We start from the raw sequence: 27707 nt of genomic DNA, 5'->3' as shown, positions 1-27707 counted from the left end.
TTTCTAATTTGTCACTTTCACTGTCTGGTGGCATCTGACCTACCACCTAATCTTATACTCCTATCTCTAATGTATCCCCACAGTTGTCAGGACTCAGAACTTTGGGGCGAGCACTGTTCTAGGCACTGACGGGAGAACCAAAAGAAGGATGAGCCCCCAATCTACCTGGGAGAGTCATTTTGTCATTCTGGAACATTTTTAAAGCCCTCTGTGCCTCTGAATATAGCAAATATGCATGGGAGGAGGGGCAGACAGGGAGATTAACAGATGGGTAGATCCTAACATAATCCAAAAAGGATAATGTAAGGCCACTTTCATTTGACTTAGTTTGTGAACTGATAGAGATGGCAGCAAATGGAAGAACCAGCCCAGAAATCTGGTGAAATCTAACCCAGGCCCTATAACTGCCTTTCCCCTAGAAGGCTTAATTACAAATAAAAAGACACAGGGTGATATGTATATTCGATTTTATTTGCTTTTCCACATCTGGCTCGATAGTCTGTTAGAATGGTTTTTTCCTTGATGGCCTCAAGTTCTGCTGTCAATCCCAGAATCATCTTGGGAAGGCCGCTGGACTCAGGAAGATGTTCAGTTGCTGGCAATGGCCTGAAGGAAAAACCAGTTATATCCAGTCAGTAACTTCTGCTCACCTTTCTTTTTTCTTCAAGGCTCTTAGTTGAGTATGGCCCTGTACTGGGTTTATGGGGAGGTGTGAGGGTGGGAGGGAGGAAGCAGTTCTTAACTGGGCCAGGACAATTCAATGCTATAGGCACATACTCAGAACTTAGTGGCAGACCTTGAACCAGTTGTAAGTCAAGGTTCATGCCACAAGATTCCAGAATGTGTTTGAAGGCTGGAGGGCACAGATGGGATGGTATGAGGCTCTACCACCAAGTCATTGTAGGTACATTCTCACCTAGCCCTCAAGCATTGTTTAAGGTGGTAAAACCTCTTGCCAAAGGGCAGAGCAGATTCTCATGATGCCTTTAGAAAGAACTGGTGGGGGAGAATGTTAGTGCCTCTTCCTTTGCCTGGAGTGTGCAGGCCTTTCTGAAGCCATTTTCCCCTTGGCCTTGACTTGGACAGCCCTGATAGGCACCTGGTTCAGGTCTGCTGTTGCCACCACCTTACTCTAGTAGTAAACAGTATGGTGAAGCCTGCTTAGTAGGTATGTGAAGAGGAACTCAGGATGGCAACACTATCAGGGGAAAGTTCACTAGAGGGGAAGGGAAAGGGATAAATAAATATTTGAAGGTGATGAGGAAGATGATGGCTTCTCCTGCCCCACTTTTGCTCCCCACCCCAGTCAATGAGTGAATCTCCAGGTTTCTGTATTTCATCCCATCATTTGAGAGGACTCACATTATTTATCCAAGAGATGTAAGCAGAGACCCGGGTGAAGACTGTGGGCTTCTTGGAGACGTTACAGCCCAGGCTGGATACAAAGCTGGTCACACCGTGGACAGCATACTTGCCATTCACCAAGCAGTGAAGGGGGCCCCCAGAATCACCCTGTGGGGAAGAGAAGCAGAGTCCTAAAACTCAAGATCTTTGGATCTTGGGCCTTTGTTTCTGCTTACACCCTACCCACCCACATCTGTTTATAAATCCTGTACTGTATAAAAGCTCCAATTGAAATCCCTACTTCCTTCACATCCCCACTTTCTAAACAACTATAGTACTTCCTTTCTTTTGCAGCACATCTGTCATGTTCAGGCTTGTGTTTTGGTTTCATAATTTGTTTCTAATTCCTACGCTTATCTGTGAGCTTCTTGAGACAGGAACTACATCCTGCTGATATTTTCTGCTCTACAGTGCTAGCCTAGAACTTTGAATGTCTTCAGTTCAATAGCTATTACTGACTTAAATTGAAACTATGGTGGGGGAAATAGGATGTTCTAATGATTTATCTACCCCCAGCATTCAGACCAATGGGTCTAATTAGACAGCATTTAGATAACAGGGTAGGTAGTCAAAACATGTTAAACTACACTGAGGTAAAGAGAAGAGAAAGTGATGTATTGGGTAGTGGTAACGTGCTTGGGCTTAGAATCGGAAGAATCTGAGTTTACAGATTATGACCTTGATGCTCTTTTCCTTACTCAGTTCCCAGATGTCAGTTCTGTGATTCCAGACATAAAATTGGAAGCTATTTCATTGAAGAATCTGACCAGCACAAGAGGGAAGACTTTGAGGTACTATCATTAGTAGTCCTTCAATGAAACGGCTTAGCCAGATCACCTGACAAAGCAGTTCCCTATAGATGAACCCCACCTATGGCTCAGAGGTACCTATCAGCTTGCCACTGTCCTACTCTGAAATAAGAGCAGATGGTCAAGGATGACCAAACATCTGAAGAAAGTGTTAGTCACTCAGTCGTGTCTGACTCTTTGCAACCCCATGGACTGTAGCCCTCCAGGCTCCTCTGTTCATGAGATTCTCCAGGCAAGAATACTGGAGTGGGTTGCCATTCCCTTCTCCCAAGGATCTTCCCCACCCAGGCATCGAACCCGGATCTCCTGAATTGCAGGCAGACTCTTTACCATCTGAGTCACCAGGGAAGAAAGCCTCAATATAAAAATAAAGATCCTGAGTGAAGTAAGTCAGACACAGAAAGACAAATATCATATGATATCACTTATATGTGGAATCTAAAACAGAAGTAGAGTCACAGATGTAGAAAACAAACTTGTGATTATCAGGGGAGGGAGAAATGGGTGGGGAGGGAAAAATAGGGAGATTGGGATTGACATATATACAGTACTATATGTAAAATAGGTAACTAATAAGAACCTTCTATACAGGACAGGGAACTTCTATTCAATATTCTGTAATGGCCCATGTGGGAAAAGAATGAAAAAAAAAAGTGAATATATGTATTACTGATTCTACTTTGTGTATACCTGAAACTCACACAACATTGTAAATTACCTGTACTCCAATAAACTTTTTTTAATTAAAAAAATAAAGATCAAAATAAAGAGAAAGAAATAAACCAAAAATGAAGACAACCAACATTATGCAGGGAGAAGACTATAAACAATAAAATTATATTAGTAGTATATCCATGATATAAGCAGAGCAAGCTATTAGAGCATTCAGAAAACAAAAAGCCTTTGGAAATATGAATATGATAGTAGAAATGAAATATTAGGCTAGGAGGTAAAGTAGACAAACTATATAGAGAGAAAATAAGAAAATAGGAGAACCAGTTTAGGAGGTGGATTGTGAGTAACAGGAATTCTAGAAACGAAAAATGAAAATGGAGGGGAGGAAATCATCAGTAAATAAACATTTTCAGAACCAAAGGTCTGGAGTTTCCAGGATGAAATAACTCACTAACTGTCCCTCAAAATGAATGCAAATAGACCCATACCAAGACACAGAACACTCGGGTCAAGAGAAGATAAAATAGGTCAGTTATAAATTAGTGGAGAGTTTAAGGCTGAACTGGTGATGAGTTGAGTATGTTGTTGGTTGTTGTTCAGTCAATAAGTCTCGTCCAACTCTTTGTGACCCCCTGGACTGCAGCATGCCAGACTTCCCTGTCCTTCACTATCTCCCAAAGTTGGCTCAAACTCGTGTCAATTGAGTTAGTAATGCCATCCAACCATTTCATCCTCTGTTGTCTCCTTCTCCTGCTGCCCTCAATCTTTCCCAGCGTCAGGGTCTTTTCCATTGAGTCAGCTCTTCACATCAGGTGGCCAAAGTATGGGAGTTTCAGCTTCAGCATCAGTCCTTCCAATGAATATTCAGGGTTGATTTCCTTTAGGACTGACTGATTTGATCTCTTTGCTGTCCAGGGGACTCTCAAGTCTTCTCTAGCACCACAATTCAAAAGCATCATTTCTTCAGCACTCAGCCTTCTTTATTGTCCAACTTTCACATCTGTACATGACTATGGGAAAAGCCACAGCTTTGACTATATGGACCTTTGTCAGCAAAATAATGCCTCTGCTTTTTAATATGCCGTCTAGGTTTGTCATAGCTTTTCTTCCAAGGAGCAGGCGTCTTTTGATTTCATGGCTGCAGTCACCATCTGCAGTGATTTTTAAGCACAAGAAAATAAAATCTGCCAGTTTCCATTTTTTCCCCATCTATTTGCCATGAGTATATATTATGCAAATTTTAAAAGACAATTATTAACTCCAGGGAAAACAAAATTATTCAGGGAATAGCATTTTACATAATTATAATAAATACTAAATGCTAATTTAACAAATTATTTAGGGAGGTTGGAGTGGGGATAAGAAAAATTCATGCTTGAGGGGCAAGTATAAATGTGTAAAGGAAGAGAAGTTCCATATTTTGCATAGTGCCTTAAGTGAAAAATTAAGTAGCAATATAAGTATATGCTTTTAGAAAGCTGGAGGTAGACATAAAAGAAATCAACTCAAGAGTTAAAAGTAGTCCCCTCTAGGGAGGGAGAACTCCAGGTCGTAGAAGAAATACAATGACTGTTCTTTCCCACTATCAAGCCTCAGAGTTTTATTTGCCACCTTAAACAAAGTAATCATTCAATGAAAAAAACTTAAAAAAAGAAGAACTAGGGAAAGAGACCAAAAGTTCAAATTGGGGCTAATTTTTTTTTAAAGGAAGTAGCTGTACCCCACCCTAACTATGTTTAGGAAAAGAAGATGGTTATTCTTTTTATAAAAAGGAAGATATATATTCCTTTAGGTTATTATACTCAATACAAAACAGTTTAAATATCTTCCACCTAAATTCTAATAGGGATTTGAAGAATATTTCTAAACTAGAGGAATGGAAGGTAAATGAATTGTGTACCATATTACTGTCTTATGCTGCTGCTGCTGCTGCTAAATCACTTCAGTCGTGTCCGACTCTGTGCGACCCCATAGACAGAAGCCCACCAGGCTCCCCCTTCCCTGGGATTCTCCAGGCAAGAACACCGGAGTGGGTTGCCATTTCCTTCTCCAATGTGTGAAAGTGAAAAGTGAAAGTGAAGTCGCTCAGTCGTGTCCGACCCTCAGTGACCCCACGGACTCCAGTACTCTTGCCTAGAAAATCCCATGGATGGAGGAGCCTGGTGGGCTGCAGTCCGTGGTCAGTTCAGTCAGTCAGTTCAGTCGCTCAGTCGTGTCCGACTCTCCGCGACCCCATGAATCACAGCACGCCAGGCCTCCCTGTCCATCACCAACTCCCGGAGTTCACTCAAACTCATGTCCATCGAGTCGGTGATGCCATCCAGCCATCTCATTCTCCGTCGTCCCCTTCTCCTCCCGCCCCCAACCTTTCCCAGCATCAGAGTCTTTTCCAGTGAGTCAACTCGTCGCATGAGGCAGTCCGTGGGGTCTTATGCTAATTGACCTGAAAAACAAAAGCTCTGTAGTGAAGGAGGATATGGCTGAGGATTTTAGGGCAGAAGGAAGAGCTGGGAGAGAGCTCAGTGGGAATGGTTGGATTGAGGTGAGAGGCGTTTGTTTAGTGAATCCCCTCTGAAAATCTGAAAGCCCCAAAACCAAGACACAATATTTGGGAAATTCCAGTGGGAAGAGACCGTGGAGACACAAATGGCCTCAGAGAATATCTGATTTGCAGTGTCAGCCAGAAGGAAAGTACTCTAGTTTTTCAGAGTTCAAGACTTTGAGAGAGAACAGGGGAAAGTGAATTAAACTCAGAAAGGTTAAATCTTAAGAGGTTATAGGTGAGGCTGGCTGGTGAGGACCTGGAAGAATTTGACTTATGTGTTTGTCTTCATTTATGTATTTATTCACTTAGCTGCACTGGGTCTTAGTTGTGACATGTGGAATCTAGTTCTCTGACCAAGGATCGAGCCCAGAGCCCCCTGTATTCAGAGCGCTGAGCCTTAGCCACTAAACCACCAGGGAAGTCCCGCATCATTTTTTTTTTTTGCCTTAACTTGCAGGTAGGGTTCCCAGGATACAGGACTTTTGCTGCTAAGTCACTTCAGTCGTGTCCGACTCTCTGCGACCCCATGGACTGCAGCCCACCAGGCTCCCCCATCCCTGGAATTCTCCAGGCAAGACCACTGGAGTGGGTTGCCATTTCCTTCTCCAATGCATGAAACTGAAAAGTGAAAGTAAAGGTGCTCAGTAGTGTCTGACTCTTAGCGACCCCATGGACTGCAGCCTACCCAGGCTCCCCCGTCCCTGGGATTCTCCAGGCAAGAGTACTGGAGTGGGGTGCCACTGTAGGACTTTTAAACATGGACAAAAAAATGTTGCCTGCTGTGTCAGTAAACAAAGTGTTGCCTGCTATTCTGGGCAATGAATGTTGCCCACTATCAAGCCACCTGCCCCTGCAGCTGCTCTCCACATCCTGAAGGGATTTCAGGATGGAGAAAAATGATACTGACCCTAGATAGTTACAGTGAATATCAAAGGGCTGATTTCTGTGAGCCCAGACTCTTGCATCTCCCCATACAGAGAAAAGCACTGAAACCATTCACTTGAGATGTCTGTTTCTTGTTCTTAGCAGTAATCTTTGATGGCTGACTCTTTGTTTTTTTCCCAGCAAAATTCTAACATCCCCTGGCTCCTCTCTTACCTCTTTGAAACTATTCCTCTGAGCTGTCTGAGAGGGTGTCTTCCAGGCTATAGTCCTCAGTAAGTTCATCGAATATAACAAAACTCTTAACTTTTAGGTTGCGTGGTTTGGGGTTTTTTTCAGCTGACCCTGGGGAAGTCCTGGGAAAACTGGGATGAGTTGGTCACCTTACTTTCACAGTACTAGGTGCTCACCAAAAAAACCTTTAATTTTTGATTCTACTATTTCAGCCAGCCTACCAGTCTCCTTCTGGCTTCTCTTCCTTCTCCACCTAGCTTAGAGCTTGCATTTGATCTGCAATACTGTCTTTATGTTTCAATAATGCATGAAAACCCAGCCCTGAACTAATCCATTCTCTACTATTCAAACTAGATCTTTGAATGGAATGAATCATTTACCCATATGATTATTGCATGGTCTCTAACCTCAGCCTATCAGCAACATCATGGAGGCCAGTCTTTCTCCATTCATCTTAATTAATCCAAATCCGTACAACCCTCTTACCCCTTCATTTTCCGCATTTAATGTGACTCCCAGTTCATGAGTAAAGAAAAGCAATTACAGAACACCCACCAACTTTCAGCTACTCAGCCTGCACATTCCTTCATGTCCACGCATGTTTCTGTGTCCCTCTTCTATTCCAAGCCAGCTCCACCTATGCTCTTGGTTCATCTCTTCCTTCCCCTCTGGGATCTTGCTGTGCTGTGCTATGCTTAGTCGCTCAGTCGTGTCCAATTCTTTGCAACTCCATGGACTGTGGCCCGCTGCTCTAGCTGTAGGGAATGCCTTATAATTCTCTGTGTGTTCTAGGTGCTTAGCCCGTGTTGTTCTTCATGTTCTTTCTCTCTGAATATTTTTTCCTCTTTTTTCTTGCTTGGCTTTCTGTTTAACCTTCGTGACTCACAACGAACTCTAGCTTCTCAGGGAAGGCAAGTCTTTTCTGACACCAGCAGGTAGAGAGGGGAGTACCTGTTTTTGGGATTCCTGTATCACCTTAAGCATGTCTTTATTATAACACTTAGCCACATTGTAGACGTTCTGTCCTATGTCTGCTCTTTCCATTCCTCCACTAGACTGTGTTAATATTCACCTTTGTATCTTTTGTATTTTTGATATAAAGATGAATGAAACACAGTGCCTAGCATTTAGCAGATAATCAAGAACTTTTATTTGGACTCCATTACCAAATCTGTAAGATGGTGTATTGCTGATTGATCTTGGGTAAATAGATGATTTATACATATATATAATTTTATAATAGTTTATATATATACTATTATAAAGCTATTTAGTGTACTTTTCCCTACCATATTCACCTGTATATATATTGCTATCAATACTACTGGGTCAAAAGGGTGGTGGTAGAGGAGCTATAAGAAAAATTAGGGTCGGGACTTCCCTGGTGGTCCAGTGGCTAAAACTCTGTGCTCCCAGTGTAGGGGGCCTGGGTTTGATCCCTGGTCAGGGAACTAGATCCCACATACTTCAACTGGGAGTTCACATGCCACAACTAAAGATCCCAGACAAAAGATCTCACGTGTTACAACTAAGACCTGGCTCAGTCAAATAAATAAACAGAATATTTAAAAAGAAAAGAAAGAAAAATTGGGGTTGATGGGAGGGAAGCTACCTTATACACAGTCACAACCACCAATCCAGGCCTAGCACTACTGCAGCCATTGAAAATCTAAGGCATAAATAACTTCTAAAGAACACACATATACCAACACAAATGTTAGGCCACGTACAAACTTTTGAGGTGCGGGCATCAGGCAAGCAAGATGAATTTTAAGATTCCTTTCAACTTTAAGATTCCTTGAATACAGACTTACTAGCACAGAATAATTCTCATCCAGACACTAGACTAGAAAGTTGAGTCTGTATATACGGGTGGGAGTAGGTATGGAATAGGAGGTGGGGAAAAGGTAGGGGGTGAGAGGCAAAGAAGAGAGGGAGCTGGGGTGAGACTTCTGACACTCTAAGCCTGTGTTCACCTGGCATCCAGCACGAACTCCGTCTCCTCCAGCGCACACCATGGTGGTCTTCACGGTGGAGCCCCAGTAGGAGGAGCTGGAGCAGGTGGCGTAGTCCACGGAGGGCAGGTAAGCCTGCTGCAGGGTCTGGGCCAGCTGCCCATTGGCTGAACAGCACACACAACTTTAGAGGTCAGCCCCAGATGCTGTGCAGGGAAAACCTTCCGGAGCTTTTGGAAGCCAAACTTTCCCAAGCTCTGATGAAAGCTGAAGTCGGGGTAAGCTCCTTTTCTCTGCCATGTCATAGACCGTCCTCTTGTTTCTCTTTAGGTGAAAGGTACAGGCACCTTCCTTGACTAGTATTCCCAGATTCCAAACCACTAACTCATGACTACTTTAGTTAAGTAATCTAGAATGGTCTTATTGTTAATAACTTATCTGTCTGTCCTGCTTCCTTATACCACAAACCCCATGGAGTAGAACTGGAACTGTGCAGCCTTCTTTCCATTTCTTAAGAGCTTAGTGCAGTTTTCCTTTATCTGATTTTTTTTTTTGGATCCTTACAACAACACTTTCATGTTATATACAGATCAGGAAACTGAACCACAATGACATTAAGTGAACTGAGAGCAAAGCTGGATTAGAAGCATGTCTGTCTCAGCCCCAGGTTTTCCCAGTAGACTGATGCTCACAGCAAGACCTCACCTCTCCTGCAGAGCTCAGATCCTGCCCAGTGGCTCTCAGCCTTCTGCACCAGGCCTGCTGTCTCTACTCTTGTTAACCATCTCTGCTCATAGCCTCTCCCACCTTTCCATGTCATCCAGTGACTTTCCCTTCCAGTAATCCTCCCATGATTGACCAGAAGAGGGCTGAGGCCTCCTCTACCTTGACTTCTTTGGACCTGCAACCACCCCTGGCTCTTTCACTCCAACCCACAACCCGGTGATTTGTCTATGTAGGTAGCATGATGCAGTAGTGACCACCAAAGTGGGAGCCAAGATACCTGTGTTCTGGCCCCAGCTAACTAGTCACGAGGTACTAGGTACCTAGCTAGTACTAACTAGTCATGTGATCTTGAACAAAGTCTTTACTTTCTTTGGGCCTCAGTTTCCTCATATATAAAATGAGAGGCTAGTAAAAAATACTCTCCGAGGTAAGGCCTTATTTTTTTTGTTGCTAAGCATCTGTGAATCTCTGAGTTGACTGTTGCATGGCTTGTTCTTAGGTTGATTTCACTCACCAGTTATTTTATCTCTGGTGGTTCCTCTGGTTCCTGGCCTCCGGCTCTGAACACTTAGGACCACAAAACAAGGGCTGCTGAAGCTCAGCTACCTAATCAGTGTCCATGTGGGGGATGAATGGTGCCAGTGCAGGCGACTTACTCTTAGTCCTGCCCCAGCCTGTGATGTAGCAGGGCGTGTTGTTAGCCAGGATGGTTCCCGACTGTGGCAGAACACCCAGCTGGACATAGCTGTTGAGGGTAGCGCTCTGGGCCAGGCGCAGCACAGCGATGTCGTAACTGCAGGTGGAAAGGAGGCTGCTTGCTCGAGGGACCAGAACTTCCTTCACCTCAGCATAGGGACAGGCCCTCCCTAAGCCTTGTATCCCCACAGGATCGGAAACCAGTGACTTCAAAGAAGGAGGGGACTTGCCAAGCTTTAAACTTGAGGAATTGCACATTTGGAGTCTAGGATATTCTATGTGTAACAGCAGCCCCTGCTGGTGAGGTCTTGGCATGGTCGTTAGCTCTGATTTGCAGCCCCGGGGAGTGAAGCTTAGAAAGGAGTGGAGGGCTGTGATATTGGTAGCAGAGAAGATTTCTCAAATGAGAAAGACATAAAACGCTCTGCAGATATACCCCAGCTACTGGAGCCCATCCCCACTCCCACACTCTATAGACTGGCCACCCTTTTAACTGCTTCCTTTCCAAAAGTTTACAGCTCAGTCTTGCAGAAGTTTTCTTACTGTATGATTCATTTTAGGAAATCCGTTTTTGCTAATGGTGGTGGTATACTGGCTAAGTCCTGTCTGACTCTCACGACCCCATGGACTGTAGCCTGTCAGGCTCCTCTGTCCATGGGATTCTCCAGGCAAGAATCCTGGAGTGGGTTGCCATTTCCTCCTCCAGGGGATCTTCCTGACCCAGGGATGGAACCCAAGTCTCCTGCATTGCAGGCAGATTTTTTACCAACTGAGCTACAAGGAAAGCCCTTTGCTAATGGAGTCTGTGCCATGAAATGAATAATAAATAACAATAGAAACAGGAACATTAAACTCTGCAGAAAAGGAGCTTCACAGGATCCAATGATGCAGATCAGCCCAGATCAAACAAATACCAAAGACCTTCAAATGTTCTCAGGCCCTAGTGTGTGCTCAGTCGTGTCCGACTCTTTGCAACCCCATGGACTGTAGCCCGCCAGGCTCCTCTGTCCATGGGATTTTCCAGGCAAGAATACTGGAGTGGGTTGCCAGTTCCTCTTCCAGGGGATCTTGCTGACCCAGGGATTGAACCCACATCTCCTGTGTCTCCTGTATTGCAGGCAGATTCTTTACCACTTGAGCCACTGGGGAAGCCCCCCAACATCCTAATTCTCAAAGTCCTCCTGGATGAATGTGAAGGAAGCCCAGACCTTGTGGCTGGGCAGCTAGCCCTCCACCTCCCAGCCCTGGGCCAGCCCCACCTTGCCCTACCCTGCAGCCACGTTATTGCTGTTCCAGGATGGGTGCACCACGATCTTCTGCACGCTGATGTACTGCTCTGTGCCATCGTTCTGGCTCAGGTTGTGGTCTCCCAGCACCACACGGAAGGTCATTTGGCTGAAGGAGAGAGGGAACTCCTGAGTGATCCTTTTCTTTTTCCTCTCAGAGAAAAGTTGGGAAGGCATCTTCCCATCTCATTTTTAGGACAGGAACTCATCTTTTCTGGCCCAGACAGAGGGAATATGGAAGACCCTGGGAGATGAAGAAGTAACCAGCCCTCTCATCCCCAATTTGCTAACTTGTGGAAGTGACAAAAACTACCATCAGCTTCATTTCCCCAATATACTAAGTTAAACATCAGAGGCTGAATATCTCATAACTTGGGAGAAGTGTGGTGGGCATAAATGAAAGAATGTCTCAGCCCACAGAGGGATGTTGAGAGGTATATAAACTTTTAGACCAAGAGTTCTTAAAACATGGTCCCTGGATCAGCAGTATCAGTAGAACCTGGAAACTTGCTAGAAATGCCGATTATTAGGACTCAGCCTGGAGTTCTCTATCAGAAACTCTACTGGGTGGGGCCCAGCAATCTGTGCCTTGTAGGTGATTGTGATACATGCTCAAATTTAAGAACCATTGCTCAAGATAAATATGAAAAAACGGTTATTGGTCAGGCATTGACTAGGTACTTAAATATTTATCTACTTAATCCTCACAGTAGTTCTACAAAGTAGGTATTATTATCCCATTTTAGAGATAAGAGAGTAAGAGCTTAGGGAGCTAAGTAAGCCATCCAAGTTCACATAGCTAGAAGAAGGTGGGACTGGATTTGACCGTGAACTTGTCTGATGCCAGGCTTGAACAGTACACAGTTTGTACTTCTCATCTTACTACCTCCCTGCAGGCCCCCAAACACCCTCTTAAGTCTTGTCCTGAGTGGTCCAGGATACATATTCCTCTAGGACCAGATTCTTCCCCTCCCAGGGGCTCAGAAAAGCTGGCTTGTTTTCCTCACCTATCCACACAGTGAGCAGCTGTCATGACCCAGTTCTGTTTGATGAGGGTGCCTCCACAGGTGTGATACCAGGAACTTCCGGACTTGTACTGGAGGGAAATCTAGATGGGGAGAGAAGGATAGACGGATAGGTTGGTGTTTTTTAAAAAAACTTAGTCCCAAACCACGATCTTAAATTCCTGCCGTCCCTCAAAACATCCGCCAACTATCTGGGCTACACATACAGTGCGTTTGGCATCGTTACACTAGGTTTTTGCAAAGGGCCAAGAACCCAGGTCCTTCTACCTCCATTGCCTCTTGGGAAGGAAATGTAGCCATGGAATTGCTCTATCACCTAATTCACAAGCCGAGGTCCCCAGAACTCCCCTCCAGTGTTTTCAAGATACACCCTGACCCTTCATTCAGCAGATGCTTAGAAATACTCCTGGAGCATTCATTTTCATCAGTTCATGCCTCCTCCTTCGGTGGCTCTTATCACACAATAACTCTACTCCTGAAAATGGAGGCGCAAACTTTTGTAAATTGGGTTTAATTCAGAATTAATTGCAGTGGTTCCTCTCAAAGTATGGCTATTCACCAGTCAATTTGCCAGTTTTACACAATTAGAATTGCTTGAATCAAAGCCTAGCCCTATTTTGAAAGTGGAAGCTCTTTAAACAGCCACATGAACAAGGTGCTCTATTTGGGGGCAGGGTGTGTTCAAATGTGTGACACACACTGCATGGAGAGGGCTCTGTGTGTGTGTGTGTGTGTGTGTGAAGGTGTGTTGTATCTGTGTGAGTCTGGCATACAGTCTTGTTAGTGTGGTCAAAGTGGTATCGCTGGGAGTGTACATGAGGTTTGTGTTTGGGTGTGTGCCGGGAAAGTGAGTGTGGTTGGTGTTTTTGTGTTTAGAAAAAAACTCCTAAGCCTGGTCCCATTCATCTTCAACATCTAGAATCCAAGCAGTTGGAGAACTTCCTGTTGATAAGGATATGCACAAATATACATAACAATGTATATCAGGGCACAAGCAACTCTTATTTCATTGGCAGTCTGGGGCTGTGAAGGAACACCCACCTGAGAGGGCCAAGAATTCTTCGAGACCGCAGTCCCTCCAACTACCCGGGCGTTGGTTTCTGGAAAGTCCTGGGTGCTGTGTCCTTTGTGGAGCAGAAGAAAAGTGAGTGATGACTAAGCGTGGGGTCAGCTCAGGGTGGGAGGGCGGGTGGCAGTTGTGCTTTGTCAGCAAACTCACAGTTCCTCCCTAGCAAATGAGGGGCCCAGCTGTGAGTTCTCTGGGTCCCTTTTGAAAGCAGGGAAGTCCAAGTGCCTTCTGCTTCCCTTATGTGTCCCCAGAACTCTGACCCATTTCACACAGCCACCAGGACCCAGTGCCTCAGCCTTGCTCAGGGTCTCTGCCCCTCACCTCACCCCCAGCTGCCCGCACACAGATCTTTAGCTGGATCCCCAGGAGGCAGGGACAGTGGTACACATGCCACGAGGCACCTGCTGAGGATGCTTCCTGTCATCGGGAATGATGCGGAAGCCTGGGGCCTGGAAGAGGCTCCTCTCTGATTCAGGAACCTGTCAGCCAGGGGTTCCTGACCTTTTCTGTCACGAGCTCCAGGAGAGTAAAGTTTTGCTAGACACACAGGCAGAGTCTCCTGCTTGCCCCAGGATAAGACCCGGACTTAGTGAAAGCTTCCAGACCCTCCTACTCAATCTCCCTCCCTGCAGATCTCTGGCCAGATGACCCACTTACCACAAAGGACGAGAGAGGCGAACACCAGCAAGCGCAGCATGTCGCCAGCGAGCCGACCACTGCCCCCTTGCCATGAACCAAGCCCTCTTTGTACTCCTCTTATCAGCAGCTTTGCTGACCTTCTTCCTGCCAACTGACAGGGCTGTGGGTGAAAGGCAGGGGAAATCACAGGTGACATGGAAACACAAATGAAAAGATTTCTTTTCAGGTAAACTAATTTATCTATGATCAAAGAACAAGGCCAGGGCTGAATTAATCATCTGCTTTCAGTTGAAAAGCATCCAACAAACGCTTTACCAGAAATAAGATGGAGACACAGGACTGGCTTTTCCTTTGGGGTGGTCCCCTCCTAACCTGCCACGGCCTCACTGCCCTCAGCGGCACTGTAAGTGCAGAGACCTACCCTGTGGGAGGTGGAGGCAAACAGGGCTGGAGGGTCAGCAGAAAGAAGTAAGAGACAGCAACATCTCTCTGCCCAAAGAGGGAGATGGGTCATGCCCTCAGGACGCAGACAGAGGTATAAATGCAGGGAGACAAAAGCAGAGTAGATGCAGTGGAGAGAATTATTATTTTTTAAAGAACAATACTTCCAAATGTTTATTATTCTTTTTTTTTTAAGGTATGATTGTGGTGGTGATGGTATCAAATTGCTAATGGTATTTAGTTTCCATTGGGTGTATTTTACTTTATGCATTTATTTTTCTCTTTGGCTGCCCCTTGGCATATGGAACTTTCTCAACCAGGGATGGAATCTGTGCCTGCTCCAATGGAACAAGGTGTCTTAGCCACTGGACCACCAGGGAAGTTCAGTGGAGAGACTTCTGATGGAGGATGGTATTAGGAAGCAGTTTAGGGGAGACTCATGGAGAGCAAATGAAAGAGCTCTCAGAGAAGAAGAGTATGGGGTGGGTGAGAAGAGAAAGCCTTCAGGATAGGAAGCTAGTCTTCTGGCTATGAGGGTGGAGGGCAGAGGAGTGGGAGTTTCGGGGCAGATGTGTCCTGCAGGAGATGAGAGGCTCTGCCCATCAGAGTCAGGAGAGGAAGAAGGAGGGAGGTGCAGAATATCTGGTGGTGGGTGGCAAACTCTGGGTTGGGAGGTCCCTGAGTGAGCACTGTGGGTGGAGCTGTGATTTAGGCAGAGAGAAGCCAGGGATGGTGCCACAATGATGTGGCACAGAAGAAGCCACAATGGTGTCATCACTCACCTAGAGCCAGACATCCTGGAATGTGAAGTCAGGTGGGCCTTAGGAAGCATCACTATGAACAAAGCTAGTGGAGGTGATGGAATTCCCACTGAGCTATTTCAAATCCTGAAAGATGATGCTGTGAAAGTGCTGCACTCAATATGCCAGCAAATTTGGAAAACTCAGCAGTGGCCACAGGACTGGAAAAGGTCAGTGTTCATTCCAATCCCAAAGAATGGCAATAGCAAAGAATGTTCAAACTACCGCACAACTGCACTCATCTCACACGCTAGTAAAGTCATGCTCAAAATTCTCCAAGCCAGGCTTCAGCAATACGTGAACCGTGAACTTCCAGATGTTCAAGCTGGATTTAGAAAAAGCAGAGGAACCAGAGATCAAATTGCCAACATCTGTTGGATCATCGAAAAAGCAAGAGAGTTCCAGAAAAACATCTATGCCAAAGCCTTTGACTGTGTGGATCACAATAAACTGTGGAAAATTCTTAAAGATATGGGACTACCAGACCACCTGACTTGCCTCCTGAGAAATCTGTATGCAGGTCAGGAAGCAACAGTTAGAACTGGACATGGAACAACAGACTGGTTCCAAATCAGGAAAGGAGTACCTCAAGTATATTGTCACCCTACTTATTTAACTTATATGCAGAGTATATCATGCAAAATGCCGTGCTGGATGAAGCACAAGCTGGAATCAAGATCGCTGGGAGAAATATCAATAACCTCAGATACACAGATGACACCACCCTTATGGCAGAAAGTGAAGAAGAACTAAAGAGCCTCTTGATGAAAGTGAAAGAGGAGAGTGGAAAAGTTGGCTTAAAGCTCAACATTCAGAAAACCAAGATCATGGCATCTGGTCCCATCACTTCATGGCAGATAGATAGGGAAACAATGGAAACAGTGAGAGATTTTATTTTTGGGGGCTCCAAAATCACTGCAGCCATGAAATTAAAAAACACTTGCTCCTTGGATGAAAAGCTATGACAAACCTAGACAGCTATTAAAAAGCAGAGACATTACTTTGCCAACAAAGGTCTGTCTAGTCAAAGCTATGGTTTTTCTAGTAGTCATGTATGGATGTGAGAGTTGGACCATAAAGCAAGTTGAATGCTGAAGAATTGATGCTTTTGAACTGTGGTGTTCGGAGAAGACTCTTGAGAGTCCCTTGGACTGCAAGGAGATCCAACCAGTCCATCCTAAAGGAAATCAGTCCTGAATATTCATTGGAAGGACTGATGCTGAAGCTCCAATACTTTGGCTACCTGATGCGAAGAGACCCTGATGCTGGGAAAGATTGAAGGCAGGAGGAGAAGGGGATGACAGAGGATGAGATGGTTGGATGGCATCACTGACTCGATGGACATGAGTTTGAGCAAGCTCCGAGAGTTGGTGATGGACAGGGAAGTCTGGCGTGCTGCAGTCTGAAGAGTCAGACACGACTGAGATTGAACTGAACTGAATCCAGGAAGTGGAGGGGCTATTGTACTAAGGGCTGCCTCTCCAGCCCGATCCCCCAGGATTCTGACCTAAAGCAGACCTGGACCCGGGGAAGAGGGCTGAGCTGGCTGGGGAACCCTGGCCTCCTTTGTCATTCTCCTCCCACCTCCCTGCCTCCTCTGGAGAGTAGGGAGATGGCTCTAGCCTCAGGATGAGGAGTCCAAGAGGAGGCTCGAGCCTCCTGAAGGTTACAAACTCCAAAGTGAGCCTTTGAGGGCAGGGTCAATATCACATCCATCTTTGTATTCTTCGGGAAGCCTAATATATATTTGCTTAAAAATTAGACTGTTAAGCACTGCACTTGATACCCTCAATGCCATTGCCTAATCTACACACTAAGCCTCATCTCTCATGCTGGTCAGACTCTTTTCATCCTGACTCTGAGGGTAATGTGTGGAGGAAGGCTTGGCTTTCATTCTGAGGCACTGCATTTTTTCTGAGCAATGCTAGTTCCTTTTGAAATAAACACAGGCACACAAATACATGTACAAAGATGTGGGTTCTAGTAAGTGCTGTACTTAGTCACTCAGTCATGTACAACTCTTTGTGACACCACGGACTGTAACCTACCAGGTTCCTCTGTCCACGGGGATGCTCCAGATAAGAATACTGGAGTGGGTTGCCGTGCCCTCCTCCAGGAGATCTTCCCAACCCAGGGATTGAACCCAGGTCTCCAGCATTGCAGGCAGATTCTTTACCATCTGAGCCTACCGGGGAGGCCTGGGTTCTAGTACAGTTGTCACCCAATTTTGTGTAGTTTGTCATAAACTTTGTCACAAAATTGAGGAAAACCTAAGTATTCATCAATAGAGGAAAGTTAGATAAATTGGGTTTAATCATATTAAGGAATACCATCCAGCTTTTACAAAGAATGAGTTAGGGACTTGCCAGTGGTCCAGTGGCTAAGACTACATGCTCCTAATGGCCCCCCAGTGGAGAGGGCCTGGGCTTGATCCTTGGTTGGGGAACTAGATCCCACATGCCACAACTAAAGATCCTGCATGCTCCAAGGAAGATAGAAGATCCTGTGTGCTACAATTAAGACCCAGTACAGCCAAATAAATAAATATCTAAAAAAATGAAATAAAAAGAATGAGTTAGACTTAAATGACATGATATGAAAAAATGTCCTTGGTATATTAAATGAAGATAACAAGTTTCAAACAATATGGTACTGTGTGTGTGTATATATTTATTGTTGTTATTTTTTGCTAAGTTGTGTCATACTCTTTGCAACCCCATGGAATGCAGCACACCAGGCTCCTTTGTCCTTCACTATCTCCCAGGGTTTGCTCAAATTCATGTCCATTGAGTTGGTATAAACCTTCCGTACCCTGTTATCTACAGTATTACTATTTTTGGCTGCACCTGGCAACCTGCCAGATCTTAGTTCCCTGACCAGGGATCAAACCCATGTCCTCTGCATTGGAATCTTAACCACTGGACTACCAGGGAAGGCCTTTATTTTTGTAATTAAAACTAAGAAACATATCCTAGGACATTTATTCATTTTTAACAATAGCACACATTCTCTTCAAGTGGGAAATAGCTCCCCAGAGGGGACCAGCCATTCAGTGCTAAGGTGAGAGATTTCCAGAGCCAGAGGACAGTAGCACAGGGCTAGCCAGCATCAAGATTTTAAGCAGGATTTAAGATTTTAGTTTCTATTTCTGTTTCATTGACTATGCCAAAGTCTTTGACTGTGTGGATAACAATAAACTGTGGAAAATTCTGAAAGAGATGGGAATCCCAGACCACCTGACCTGCCTCTTGAGAAACCTGTATGCAGGTCAGGAAGCAACAGTTAGAACTGGACATGGAACAACAGACTGGTTCCAAATAGGAAAAGGAGTACGTCAAGGTTGTATATTGTCACCCTGCTTATTTAACTTATATGCAGAGTACGTCATGAGAAACGCTGGGCTGGAAGAAGCACAAGCTGGAATCAAGATTGCCGGGAGAAATAGCAATAACCTCAGATATGTAGATGACACCACCCTTATGGCAGAAAGTGAAGAGGAACTCAAAAGCCTCTTGATGAAAGTGAAAGAAGAGAGTGAAAAGGTTGACTTGAAGCTCAACATTCAGAATTCGAAGATCATGGCATCTGGTCCCATCACTTCATTGGAAATAGATGGGGAAACAGTGGAAACAGTGTCAGACTTTATTTTTTTGGGCTCCAAAATCACTGCAGATGCTGATTGCAGCCATGAAATTAAAAGCCGCTTACTCCTTGGAAGGAAAGTTATGACCAACCTAGATAGCATATTAAAAAGCAGAGACATTACTTTGCCAACCAAGGTCCGTCTAGTCAAGGCTATAGTTTTTCCCGTGGTCATGTATGGATGTGAGAGTTGGACTGTGAAGAAAGCTGATCACCGAAGAATTGATGCTTTTGAACTGTGGTGCTGGAGAAGACTCTTGAGAGTCCCTTGTACTGCAAGGAGATCCAACCAGTCCATTCTAGAGGAGATCAATCCTGGGTGTTCATTGGAAGGACTGATGCTAAAGCTGAAACTGCAATACTTTGGCCACCTCATTCAGTGAGTTGACTCACTGGAAAAGACTCTGATGCTGGGAGGGATTGGGGGCAGGAGGAGAAGGGGATGACAGAGAATGAGATGGCTGGATGGCATCACCGACTCGATGGATATGAGTTTGAGTGAACTCTGGGAGTTGGTGATGGACAGGGAGGCCTGTCATGCTGTGATTCATGGGGTCGCAAAGAGTCGGACATGACTGAGCGACTGAACTGAACTGAAGGTTTTAGTTTAGCCCTGAGAATGGTCACTTTGCCAACAAAGGTCCGTCTAGTCAAGGCTATGGTTTTTCCAGTAGTCATGTATGGCTGTGAGAGTTGGATTGTAAAGAAAGCTGAGCACCAAAGAATCGATGCTTTTGAACTGTGGTGTTGGAGAAGACTCTTGAGAGTCCCTTGGACTACAGGGAGATCCAACCAGTCCATCCTAAAGGAGATCAGTCCTGGGTGTTCACTGGAAGGACTGATATTGAAGCTGAAACTCCAATACTTTGGCCACCTGATGCAAAGAGCTGACTCATTTGAAAAGATCCTGATGCTGGGAAAGATTGAGGGCAGGAGGAGAAGGGGACGACAGAGGTTGAGATGGCTGGATGGCCTCACCGACTCAATGGACATGAATTTGGGTAAACTCTGGGAGTTGGTGATGGACAGGTTGGTCTGGTGTGCTGCAGTCCTTGGGGTTGCAGAGTCTGAGACGATTGAGTGACTGAACTGAACTGAACTGAAAATGGTCAGAGGGGTGGATTTTAATAGCACAGATGTGGGGATAGGTCAAGGCCAGCCTGGGCTAAGGGCAGGCCATGAAGCTGGTTTCTGAGCCCTTCCACCATCCCATTAGTACCCTTTCTCTCTTCTTGAGCACTTCTCTTCCTTGGTCCTCCCTTTACCCCTAAAGCTGCTGCGTCTCTCACTCCTGTGGTTTATCCTTAGCTGACTGCCCCTGGGTGAGGCTCTCCTGCTGTGGAGTCGGGGAGAGGAAACTGAGTATCATGACAGGGCACCTCGGTTGGGCATGCATCATAAGATTGGGCTGCAGAGCTGTTGGCTGATGCTATAGAGAATATGAGGTATATCAAGATAAACGGCAGACAATCTGTGCCTGATAAATATCTGGATGCTTAATGCAACCTAGAGTAGGGCTAAGATTGGAGTTAAGGACTAAGGCTCCTTAGAGCTTACCGAAGTCTTCTCAATAGGGCCCCCACCCATTGTTCTACAGGGCTGACTCCCCCAGTAAACGCAGCAGGCACAGTGCCCGAGGCCCGTAATACTTCTTAGGCCCACAAACATGTCTCAGTCTCTACAATCACCCTGGACTATATTCATCTTAATACCAATGCAGTTGTAAGAAGTATAATTTAATATTTTTTAATGATGGCTCAAGTGCCTAGGGCACATGAAAGCCGAAGTGTGGTACTGACCTTCTGGCTTCTCCCATCCTCTGCGCCCTCACCCTGAGGTCTTCCCGGTTCCCACGTCCACTTGTACTGCTTCCCTCTGCGACTTTTCTGACACGTGAGATCTTTCCTTACTGAGCTCTTCCTACCTGAGGATTCATCCTTTGAGGTCTAAGGTCAAATGTCACCCTCTTTGTGAGGCCTCCTTGATTCCCCTAAATAAAAGGAACTGTTCTAACTCACCTAGTCCAGCTCTGAAAATCTCTAGCTTTGGTATGACTTGTTCACAGCTTTTTTCCCAGCTTGAGCGGGAGTTCCACAGGGGGAAGAGCCTCTTATCTCCTCATGTCTGCCCGTGCTTGACACAGTTGTGTAGGCCAGATTGAAAGCTAGAGGATAGCTAGAGACAAGAGACAGTGGCTGTGAGAGAACTTTTCAGATGTGCGTGATTCTTCACAACTTGAAGCAGCGGATCCTCCAAACAGATCAGCGAAGGGACAAGCCAGAAGAAGAGGAACCCGATGCCAACTTCCTTCACCCATGCCATAAAACCTTTATTTCCATTGGGATCTATGTGCCATTCTCTTCTCTTGCTGGGAAAGAACTTTTCCCTTTCCCCGCTGCTGGCCACTGTTCTTTCTCTTTGGCTGGGCTACCCCATGGGACCTAGATTTCCTGAGTGGGAAGGAGAGGCAGCTGTGGTCCCATGCCACCTTCATGTGGTGATGCCCAAGATGACAGCCCGCTACTCAAAGTAGGAATCCCTCCTGGAAGCAATGAGTCCTCCTTCAGGCAGCTGGGGTTCTCTACTTCAGGCAAAGAGGCCGTGTGCGGTGGGGTCCAACTTGCTGGGAGAAGAGCTGACGTGCACAGCAGGTCTGCTCCACGTGGGGAGTTCACCCGAGAACAGCAGACCAGGCCAGTCACAAAGTCATGCTCCAGGCTACCTGTGAACCCTGCTTCCTCAGACTTCCCAGGGATTTTGTTAGCCTTATCTGGGTCTCAGCCTCTGGGTTGCCAATACCTCCTTGTGTGGCCTAGGGCAAGTAACTTCTCTTATCTGGCTTCGGTTTCGTAATATGAAAATGATAGGCTTAAATTTAAACAAGGATTTTCAAATTGTGCTTGCAGACCTTTGGAAAATCAGGGCCTGGTGGGCACTGCCCTCATCCCGCCTTCATTTTCCTCCATGGCTAATTTGCTTTGGAACTACATTATACGAGGAGCGTTGAGAAAAGGCTCTGGGACGTAAACCTGAGAAATCACTAGGTAGCTCCACAAGGTTTCTTTCAAAATGAACATCACAGGATTCCCAAATGTGGTCTCCCTCATGGTTACCTGGCCCCACTGTTCTAGGCTGTATGGAGACCAGTCAGCCAGAAAGGATGAGAGTGGAGTGAAAACGAGTGGAGAGTTGATGGCTAGGTACTTAGTGTTCTCGAGGCGTGGAGGGAGGAGCCTGGCTTCAAGGCTCGAATTTGAGCCTCAGATTCAGCTCCAGCCACGCACCAGCTGTGGAACACAGCACAGCTCCTTTACATCTCCCTGCCTCAGTTTTCTTGTCTATAAAATGGGCATGGTGATTCCTGTCTTTTTCACAGGACTGTTGTGTACCTGTCAAGCACTGTCAAAGTGCTTCAGGTAAAAACAGCAAGGGAGACCTAGACCTCCCATTCCTCTGATAGATTCGGCAGGTGTCCCAGATGACCAGGGATCCAGGACGTGGCTGCAGAGGCACGTCCCTTGAATTTGTCATTGCTGCCCCGGGTCCTTCCCCAGCTGCCTCCTCTGCTTTAGAGGTCTGTTTCTAGGACAGAAGTAAAGCTCTAGGCCCTGTCTTATGTGTTCTAATGGTCTTGTCCACCAATGTGGAGGAAAGATAACAGGCCCAATGTTGTTGCAAGGAGTAGGAAGGTTCTGCCTTGACTTCCATTGGGTTTGAAATTCATCTTTAAGGCTGACAGGGAAGCTGCTGGTCCAGTTTTCAAACATCAGGTTTCCCCCAGATTCTGTTTCCTGAGAAGATGTGGGAACTCCCACAGTGGGTGATCCGGGCTCTAAATGAAGAGCCAGTGCTGGTGGGGATCACTGGGGTCACAGGTGGCCATGACTGGCTTTTTGTCTTTGGATGTCAGGCAGGTACCAGATCCTGAGTTCCTGATGAGTTGATCCTAAAAGTTGACACAGCAAAACAAAGGGTCAACTTAGGCCTCAGACTTCTGATAGTACTGCTAGGGGGAATGACAGGAGGACAGTAAACCAAAGGGAAGGGAAATCCAGCAAGGTACAGGGGGGATACTTCCACATTCCTTTCCTTGGATGCCAGATACTCTGATGAGATGCATTCCTGAGTTTCCACAGGAATTGGCATTCCTGGGCTGGGTGCCAATTCCCCACCTCCAGCTTTAGCATGAATAACTGCTACACAGGAAGGCAGGACCATGGGCTAACTGAAAAATGCTTTCAGGATGAAATGAAAATGAAATTGGCCATCAGATGGCCAATCTCAAAGACCTGGGCCACTGCAGTCTACCCACACTTTCTGCCTTTGATCATATTCAGACTACTCCCTTCCTTGTAGCCCCAAGGTTAGGCTCCTCTTTTCCTAAGCCCAGGACTAGGGATTGGGGTGGAGTGGGTGTGGAGGCTCATTGGAGGCTGCTAGTTTGAGTCCGATCCTGTAGAAGTTACATCATTCATCCTGAGGCAGGGCAGTATAATGGAAAGAACCCGTGCTTTTGAGTCAGACTTATCTAGGTCTGAACCCTGGGTCTGCCATTTACTAGTGAAGGATCTTGGGCCAGACACAAACTTGCTGAGCTGCTGCTGGTCCATCTCTAGTCATGGGGATACCACCTACTTGGGACAAGCCTCTGGAAGATTAACGAAACCAAAGTACGTGAGTGTACAGCCTTGTGCTTAGCCCACAGAGGCCAGGCGGGAACCATAAGTGACTCTTCAACTTCATCTACTGGGGTTCAGCCTAAAAATACTTGAACTATGAAAGAGCTGGCCCTAGACCATAACCCCACCGCCATCTTTATATCAACCAGAATCAGCCATCACCAAACATTACTTAAGTCCTGTGAACACTGCCTGTGACCAAGCTCACATTCTCCATAGTCTCTACATTGTCTGGATCCATGCCATAGTATCTCAGGAAGAAGATGCAGAAGGAAGGGAGGGGGCAGTTGTGGCCTCAGGTTCTCGATTCTGAGCTTTTGGGACAGCTGACTCACCTGGGTGAATTCCCATTCCTCATCCTTGGGCACTTGGCTATTCTTGCCAGTGAAGTGGCAGCTCCTAAGGCCCAGAGTGCCAGCACTGGCATGTAGACACAGCTGCTTTGCGATGTTGTGGCGAAGGTCTCTCTGGGTTGTGTACTCAAAGTACTAAAACACAAGACAAGAGAAGGTTCTGAGGGACAGGTGGAGAGTTTGCCCGCCACCTCCCAAAGCCAACAGCCCAGAGACACCAATCACAGATGGCCTCTTGGGGAGGAAGTGAGTGGGTGCCAAGATTTCAGTAATTCATGTGCCACTGTATCTGGGTTATACTGGAATAATAGATAATAGTTACTAAATATTTTTTCTTTAGGTAAAAATTTAACTTAGGGAATTTCCTGGCAGTCCGGGGAACTTCCACTGCAGAGGGTATGGGTTCGATCCCTGGTCAGAGAACTAAGATCTTGCAAGCTGCAAGTCTTGATAAAAAAAAAAAAGTAAAAAAAAAATAACTTTGCCTCATTTAAAGCGTTATCTGTGAAATCATGTGTTTGATATGCTGATTTTTTTTTTTTGTTAATAGGTTCAGTTCAGTTCAGTCGCTCAGTCGTGTACAACTCTGCGACCCCATGAACCACAGCACACCAGGCCTCCCTGTCCATCACCAACTCCCGGGGTATATTCAAATTCATGTCCATCGAGTCGGTGATGCCATCCAACCATCTCATCCTCTGTCATCCCCTTCTCCTCCTGCCCTCAATCTTTCCCAGCATCAGGGTCTTTTCAAATGAGTCATCTCTTTGCATCAAGTGGCCAAAGTACTGGAGTTTCAGCTTCAACATCAGTCCTTCCAATGAACACCCAGGACTGATCTCCTTTAGGATGGACTGGTTGGATCTCCCTGTAGTCCAAGGGACTCTCAAGAGTCTTCTCCAACACTATGGTTCAAAAGCATCAATTCTTCGGCCCTCAGCTTTCTTTACAGAAAAAATGCTCACCAGTATACCACCTAAAATCACTGTGCAGGCCAGTGGTACAGGAAATGGCTTCAGAATGACTTTGTCTTCACTTGCATACATTGGCATCCTATTCAGTGTCCCCTGCCACTTTTTCCTTCCTTCAGCTCTGCTTCAAGTGCCTCTTACTTATCAAACACTGGGCATTCAGGGTAGATTGAGGAATTGGGGCCAGGGAGGTTACTAGTTATTCCTCAGGAAAGAGCTGGACATTGTAGCACTGGGGGAAATGGGCCCTTACAGTGGATGCAGGTAACTGTGAGATGTCAGTAGGGAGTTGTTTTGGGGTCACTGATGGGTGGTAGGATCAGAGTGGTAGCTTCTGGGCAGGGGAGGCATTGAAGATAGTTGAACGCAAGGGCTTCCCTGGTGGTCCAGTGATTAAGAATACACTTTGCAACACGTGACACCGGTTTGGTCTTTGATCTGGAAAGATCCCACATGCCTTGGGACACTAAGCCCCTGTGCCACAACTCCTGAGCCTGCGTTCTAGAGCCCGTGAGTCACAATTATTGAGCCCATGTGTCACAACTACTGAAGCCTGAGCACCCTAGAGCCTGTGCTCTGCAGTAAGAAAAGCCACTGAAATGAGAAGCCCAAGCACTGTAACTAGAGAAAGGCTGTGTGCAGCAATGAAGACCCAGAACAGCCAAAAATAAATTTCAAAAGTCAAGTCACAAGTTCGTCACTTAAAAAATATAATAAATGGGCCTCCTGGAAATAGAAAAAAAAAAAAAAAAGTTGAGTGTAGGTGAGGGAAAGGGCTCAGAAAATTTTCCTGGTCACCCTAACACATCACTTAGCAGCTCACATCCTCCAGCATGCTTCCTGCGATAAACAGTCCTCCCCTCCCAGCCCCTCTCTACCAGCCAGCACTGCTGCCCTCGCCTCCCTGGATGCCCTTGATCCACACTTAGGACCTTATCTGTCTGTATCATGCGTTTCCCCTTAGATTGGGGGCTTCCTGAGGGCAGGACTGGTATCTCCTCCTCTTTCTGGATTTCTCCTGCCCTAGTCCTCAGGAAAGGACTATTCTGTGTGGAGGAAGGGGGCGTGTGCAGAGAGGAGATGCCCCAGAAGACAGGCCAGCCAGGGGCCGGGCTGTGTACCTGGTTGCCACCGAGGCCGTGGCAGATGTACAGGATGAGGGGCTTTCCCCCATTGTTGTTCTCTCCCACGTCCAGGCAGTGATCCACGCCGAGGTTCTTGAGCTGCAGGATGGTGAGCAAAGAGGGAACCCAGGGGAACACAGTGAGGGGGTTTTTTGGTTTGTGGTGTGGGGTCCATCTGTAATAAATCTGCATGGCTGCATTCCCCCTCTGTGACCTTCCTCCCCTGCTTATTAACCCAGATGCCTGGAATGAATAGCAAACAAGGTGCAGAACCCAGGGGCTGGGTAAGGGCAGGGTGGGCAACCAGTCAGGTCTCTGGGAGAAGCCCTCAGCCTGTAAGAATGTCCTCCTGAGCAGTGGTTCTCAAAGTGTGATCCCCGACTCTCAGCATGACCTGAGGGCTGGTTAGAAATGCAAATTGTCAGGCCCCATCCCAGTCCTCCTGAATCAACACGCAGCCTTTCTGGTGACTGATGCACGTGAGTGTTTGAGAACCACTGCTTACAGGTTGTTTCCTCCTTATGAAGTTTTCAGCTAGCTCTAGAAGCCCGGGTGGCCTCCAGGTCCCCCTCCTGGATAAACGAGTGTGGAGAGTAAAAATCGATTGTTTCTCATCCAGCTATGGGCTCAGTGGTCCTGAAACTTCTCCCGGGGCTTCTGGGATGATGGGCAGGCATATTTATTCTCAAGACTCACAGCTCCAAAGAAGGTGGGTTTCAGGTCAGGGACAAACATCTCCGGGTAAATGTTTTCCAGGAACCAGGAAAAGTTGCGACAGTTTAGTCGTTCCCTCAGCTGCAGTCGTTCCGAAATGTCACCAAAGGATTTCTGTCAATTAAGGCGGCCCCCAAAGGGTCAGTTTCACCAGCCTTGACCTTCCTGTCTGGGCAGATGTAGCCTAGGGTTTCTGGGACCACTTTACCCCAGAATGGGTCTCATGCTCATTCCTAATCAGTTGGGGTCCCTGGCTTGGCTCCACATCTAATCCCAAACCCCTTGCCTTGGCTTTGGGATCCCCACCCACAGTGCTCCCCATCTCCTGTGAACTCTCAGTTTTCCTCCAGTCTTCAATTCCTGGTTTCTCAGAGCAAAGCCACTCTTCCTGTAAGAGGTTCTCCCTCCAAATCTCATCTCCCTCCCCTTCTAAAAGATGATGGGGCTCTCCAGGTAGGGACAACAAAGCCTGCCCTTCCTCATTCTCTAGCCTCCGAAATAAGAGCCTTGGCTCTAGCTCCCAAGGCCTGAGGGGTAAAGGCACTGGGTGGCGGAGCTGAGGGGGCCTCCATCATCATGAAGCCCTGGATCAGCGTCTGCGATTATGCCCTTGTCTTCATCTGAACATCTCCTGAGCATCCTCCCCTCTCACCTCTCGGGCCATCTGTGCTGCCTGCAGATTTCTCCTGTAGAAAATCTCCTTGTAGCCATCCATCCAGACCTCAGCCAGGCGCACTTGGTTGCGAGCAATGACATTGATGCCCTTGGGGAAGGTGTGGGGGCTCTTGGTACGGAACACGTGGCCGACCACAGAGCAGGGGATAATCTCTAGCTGGCCGCCGCACTGCCACACCTGCCATAAGATGAGACGGGATGGGGTTTTCAGCGGGCGGGTGGGACAACCTACCCCAAGCAACTCTGTTCCATTCCCAGGGTGCCAGACCCCGGGTCGACGAAATCAGGGAAATGCCCCTCTCTCCCCCTGGAAAAAAAGACACTGACTAGGCTGCATCACAGGCCATAGCTACACAATCCCTG

The 27707-nt window shown here is 46.5% G+C and overlaps 2 protein-coding genes across 5 annotated transcripts in view; both read right to left on the bottom strand.

The window, feature by feature from the left end:
* Positions 1-438: 438 nt before the first annotated feature.
* CELA1 (chymotrypsin like elastase 1) lies at positions 439-20974 on the bottom strand. 3 transcript variants are annotated; one of them, XM_055394405.2, is made up of 9 exons: positions 20847-20974; positions 13964-14105; positions 13279-13361; positions 12220-12320; positions 11196-11321; positions 9887-10023; positions 8526-8671; positions 1363-1512; positions 439-606 (listed from the first exon to the last, which is right to left on the bottom strand). In XM_055394405.2, exons 2-9 carry the CDS (start codon positions 14001-14003, stop codon positions 589-591), a joined length of 801 nt encoding a protein of 266 aa, XP_055250380.1. In that variant the 5' UTR covers positions 14004-14105; positions 20847-20974; the 3' UTR covers positions 439-588. The 3 variants fall into 3 exon arrangements, with proteins under 3 accessions (XP_055250380.1, XP_055250379.2, XP_088693027.1); XM_055394404.2 differs by lacking the exon at positions 20847-20974 and having other exon boundaries at positions 13964-14262; XM_088836901.1 differs by lacking the exons at positions 439-606; positions 1363-1512; positions 20847-20974 and having other exon boundaries at positions 8532-8828; positions 13964-14268.
* Positions 20975-21136: 162 nt separating this feature from the next.
* Positions 21137-27707, bottom strand: part of GALNT6 (polypeptide N-acetylgalactosaminyltransferase 6) — a 38346-nt gene continuing 31775 nt past the window's right edge. For both annotated transcript variants that reach the window (XM_055394399.2, XM_088836900.1), the window contains 5 exons: positions 27322-27522; positions 26652-26783; positions 25953-26054; positions 23843-23995; positions 21137-22774 (listed from right to left, as the gene is read on the bottom strand). In XM_055394399.2, coding sequence (XP_055250374.1) covers positions 22661-22774; positions 23843-23995; positions 25953-26054; positions 26652-26783; positions 27322-27522 — 702 coding nt within the window. In that variant the 3' untranslated portion in view covers positions 21137-22660. The remainder of the gene's footprint in view (positions 22775-23842; positions 23996-25952; positions 26055-26651; positions 26784-27321; positions 27523-27707) is intronic.

The sequence above is a fragment of the Moschus berezovskii genome, chromosome 6, assembly GCF_049115385.1.
Source record: "Moschus berezovskii isolate FMDL1 chromosome 6, NW_MosBer_1.0, whole genome shotgun sequence".
NCBI classification, from domain to species: Eukaryota; Metazoa; Chordata; class Mammalia; order Artiodactyla; family Moschidae; genus Moschus; species Moschus berezovskii.
Note: the sequence above shows the minus strand (reverse complement) of the source record. Positions and strands in the feature narration are given on the sequence as shown.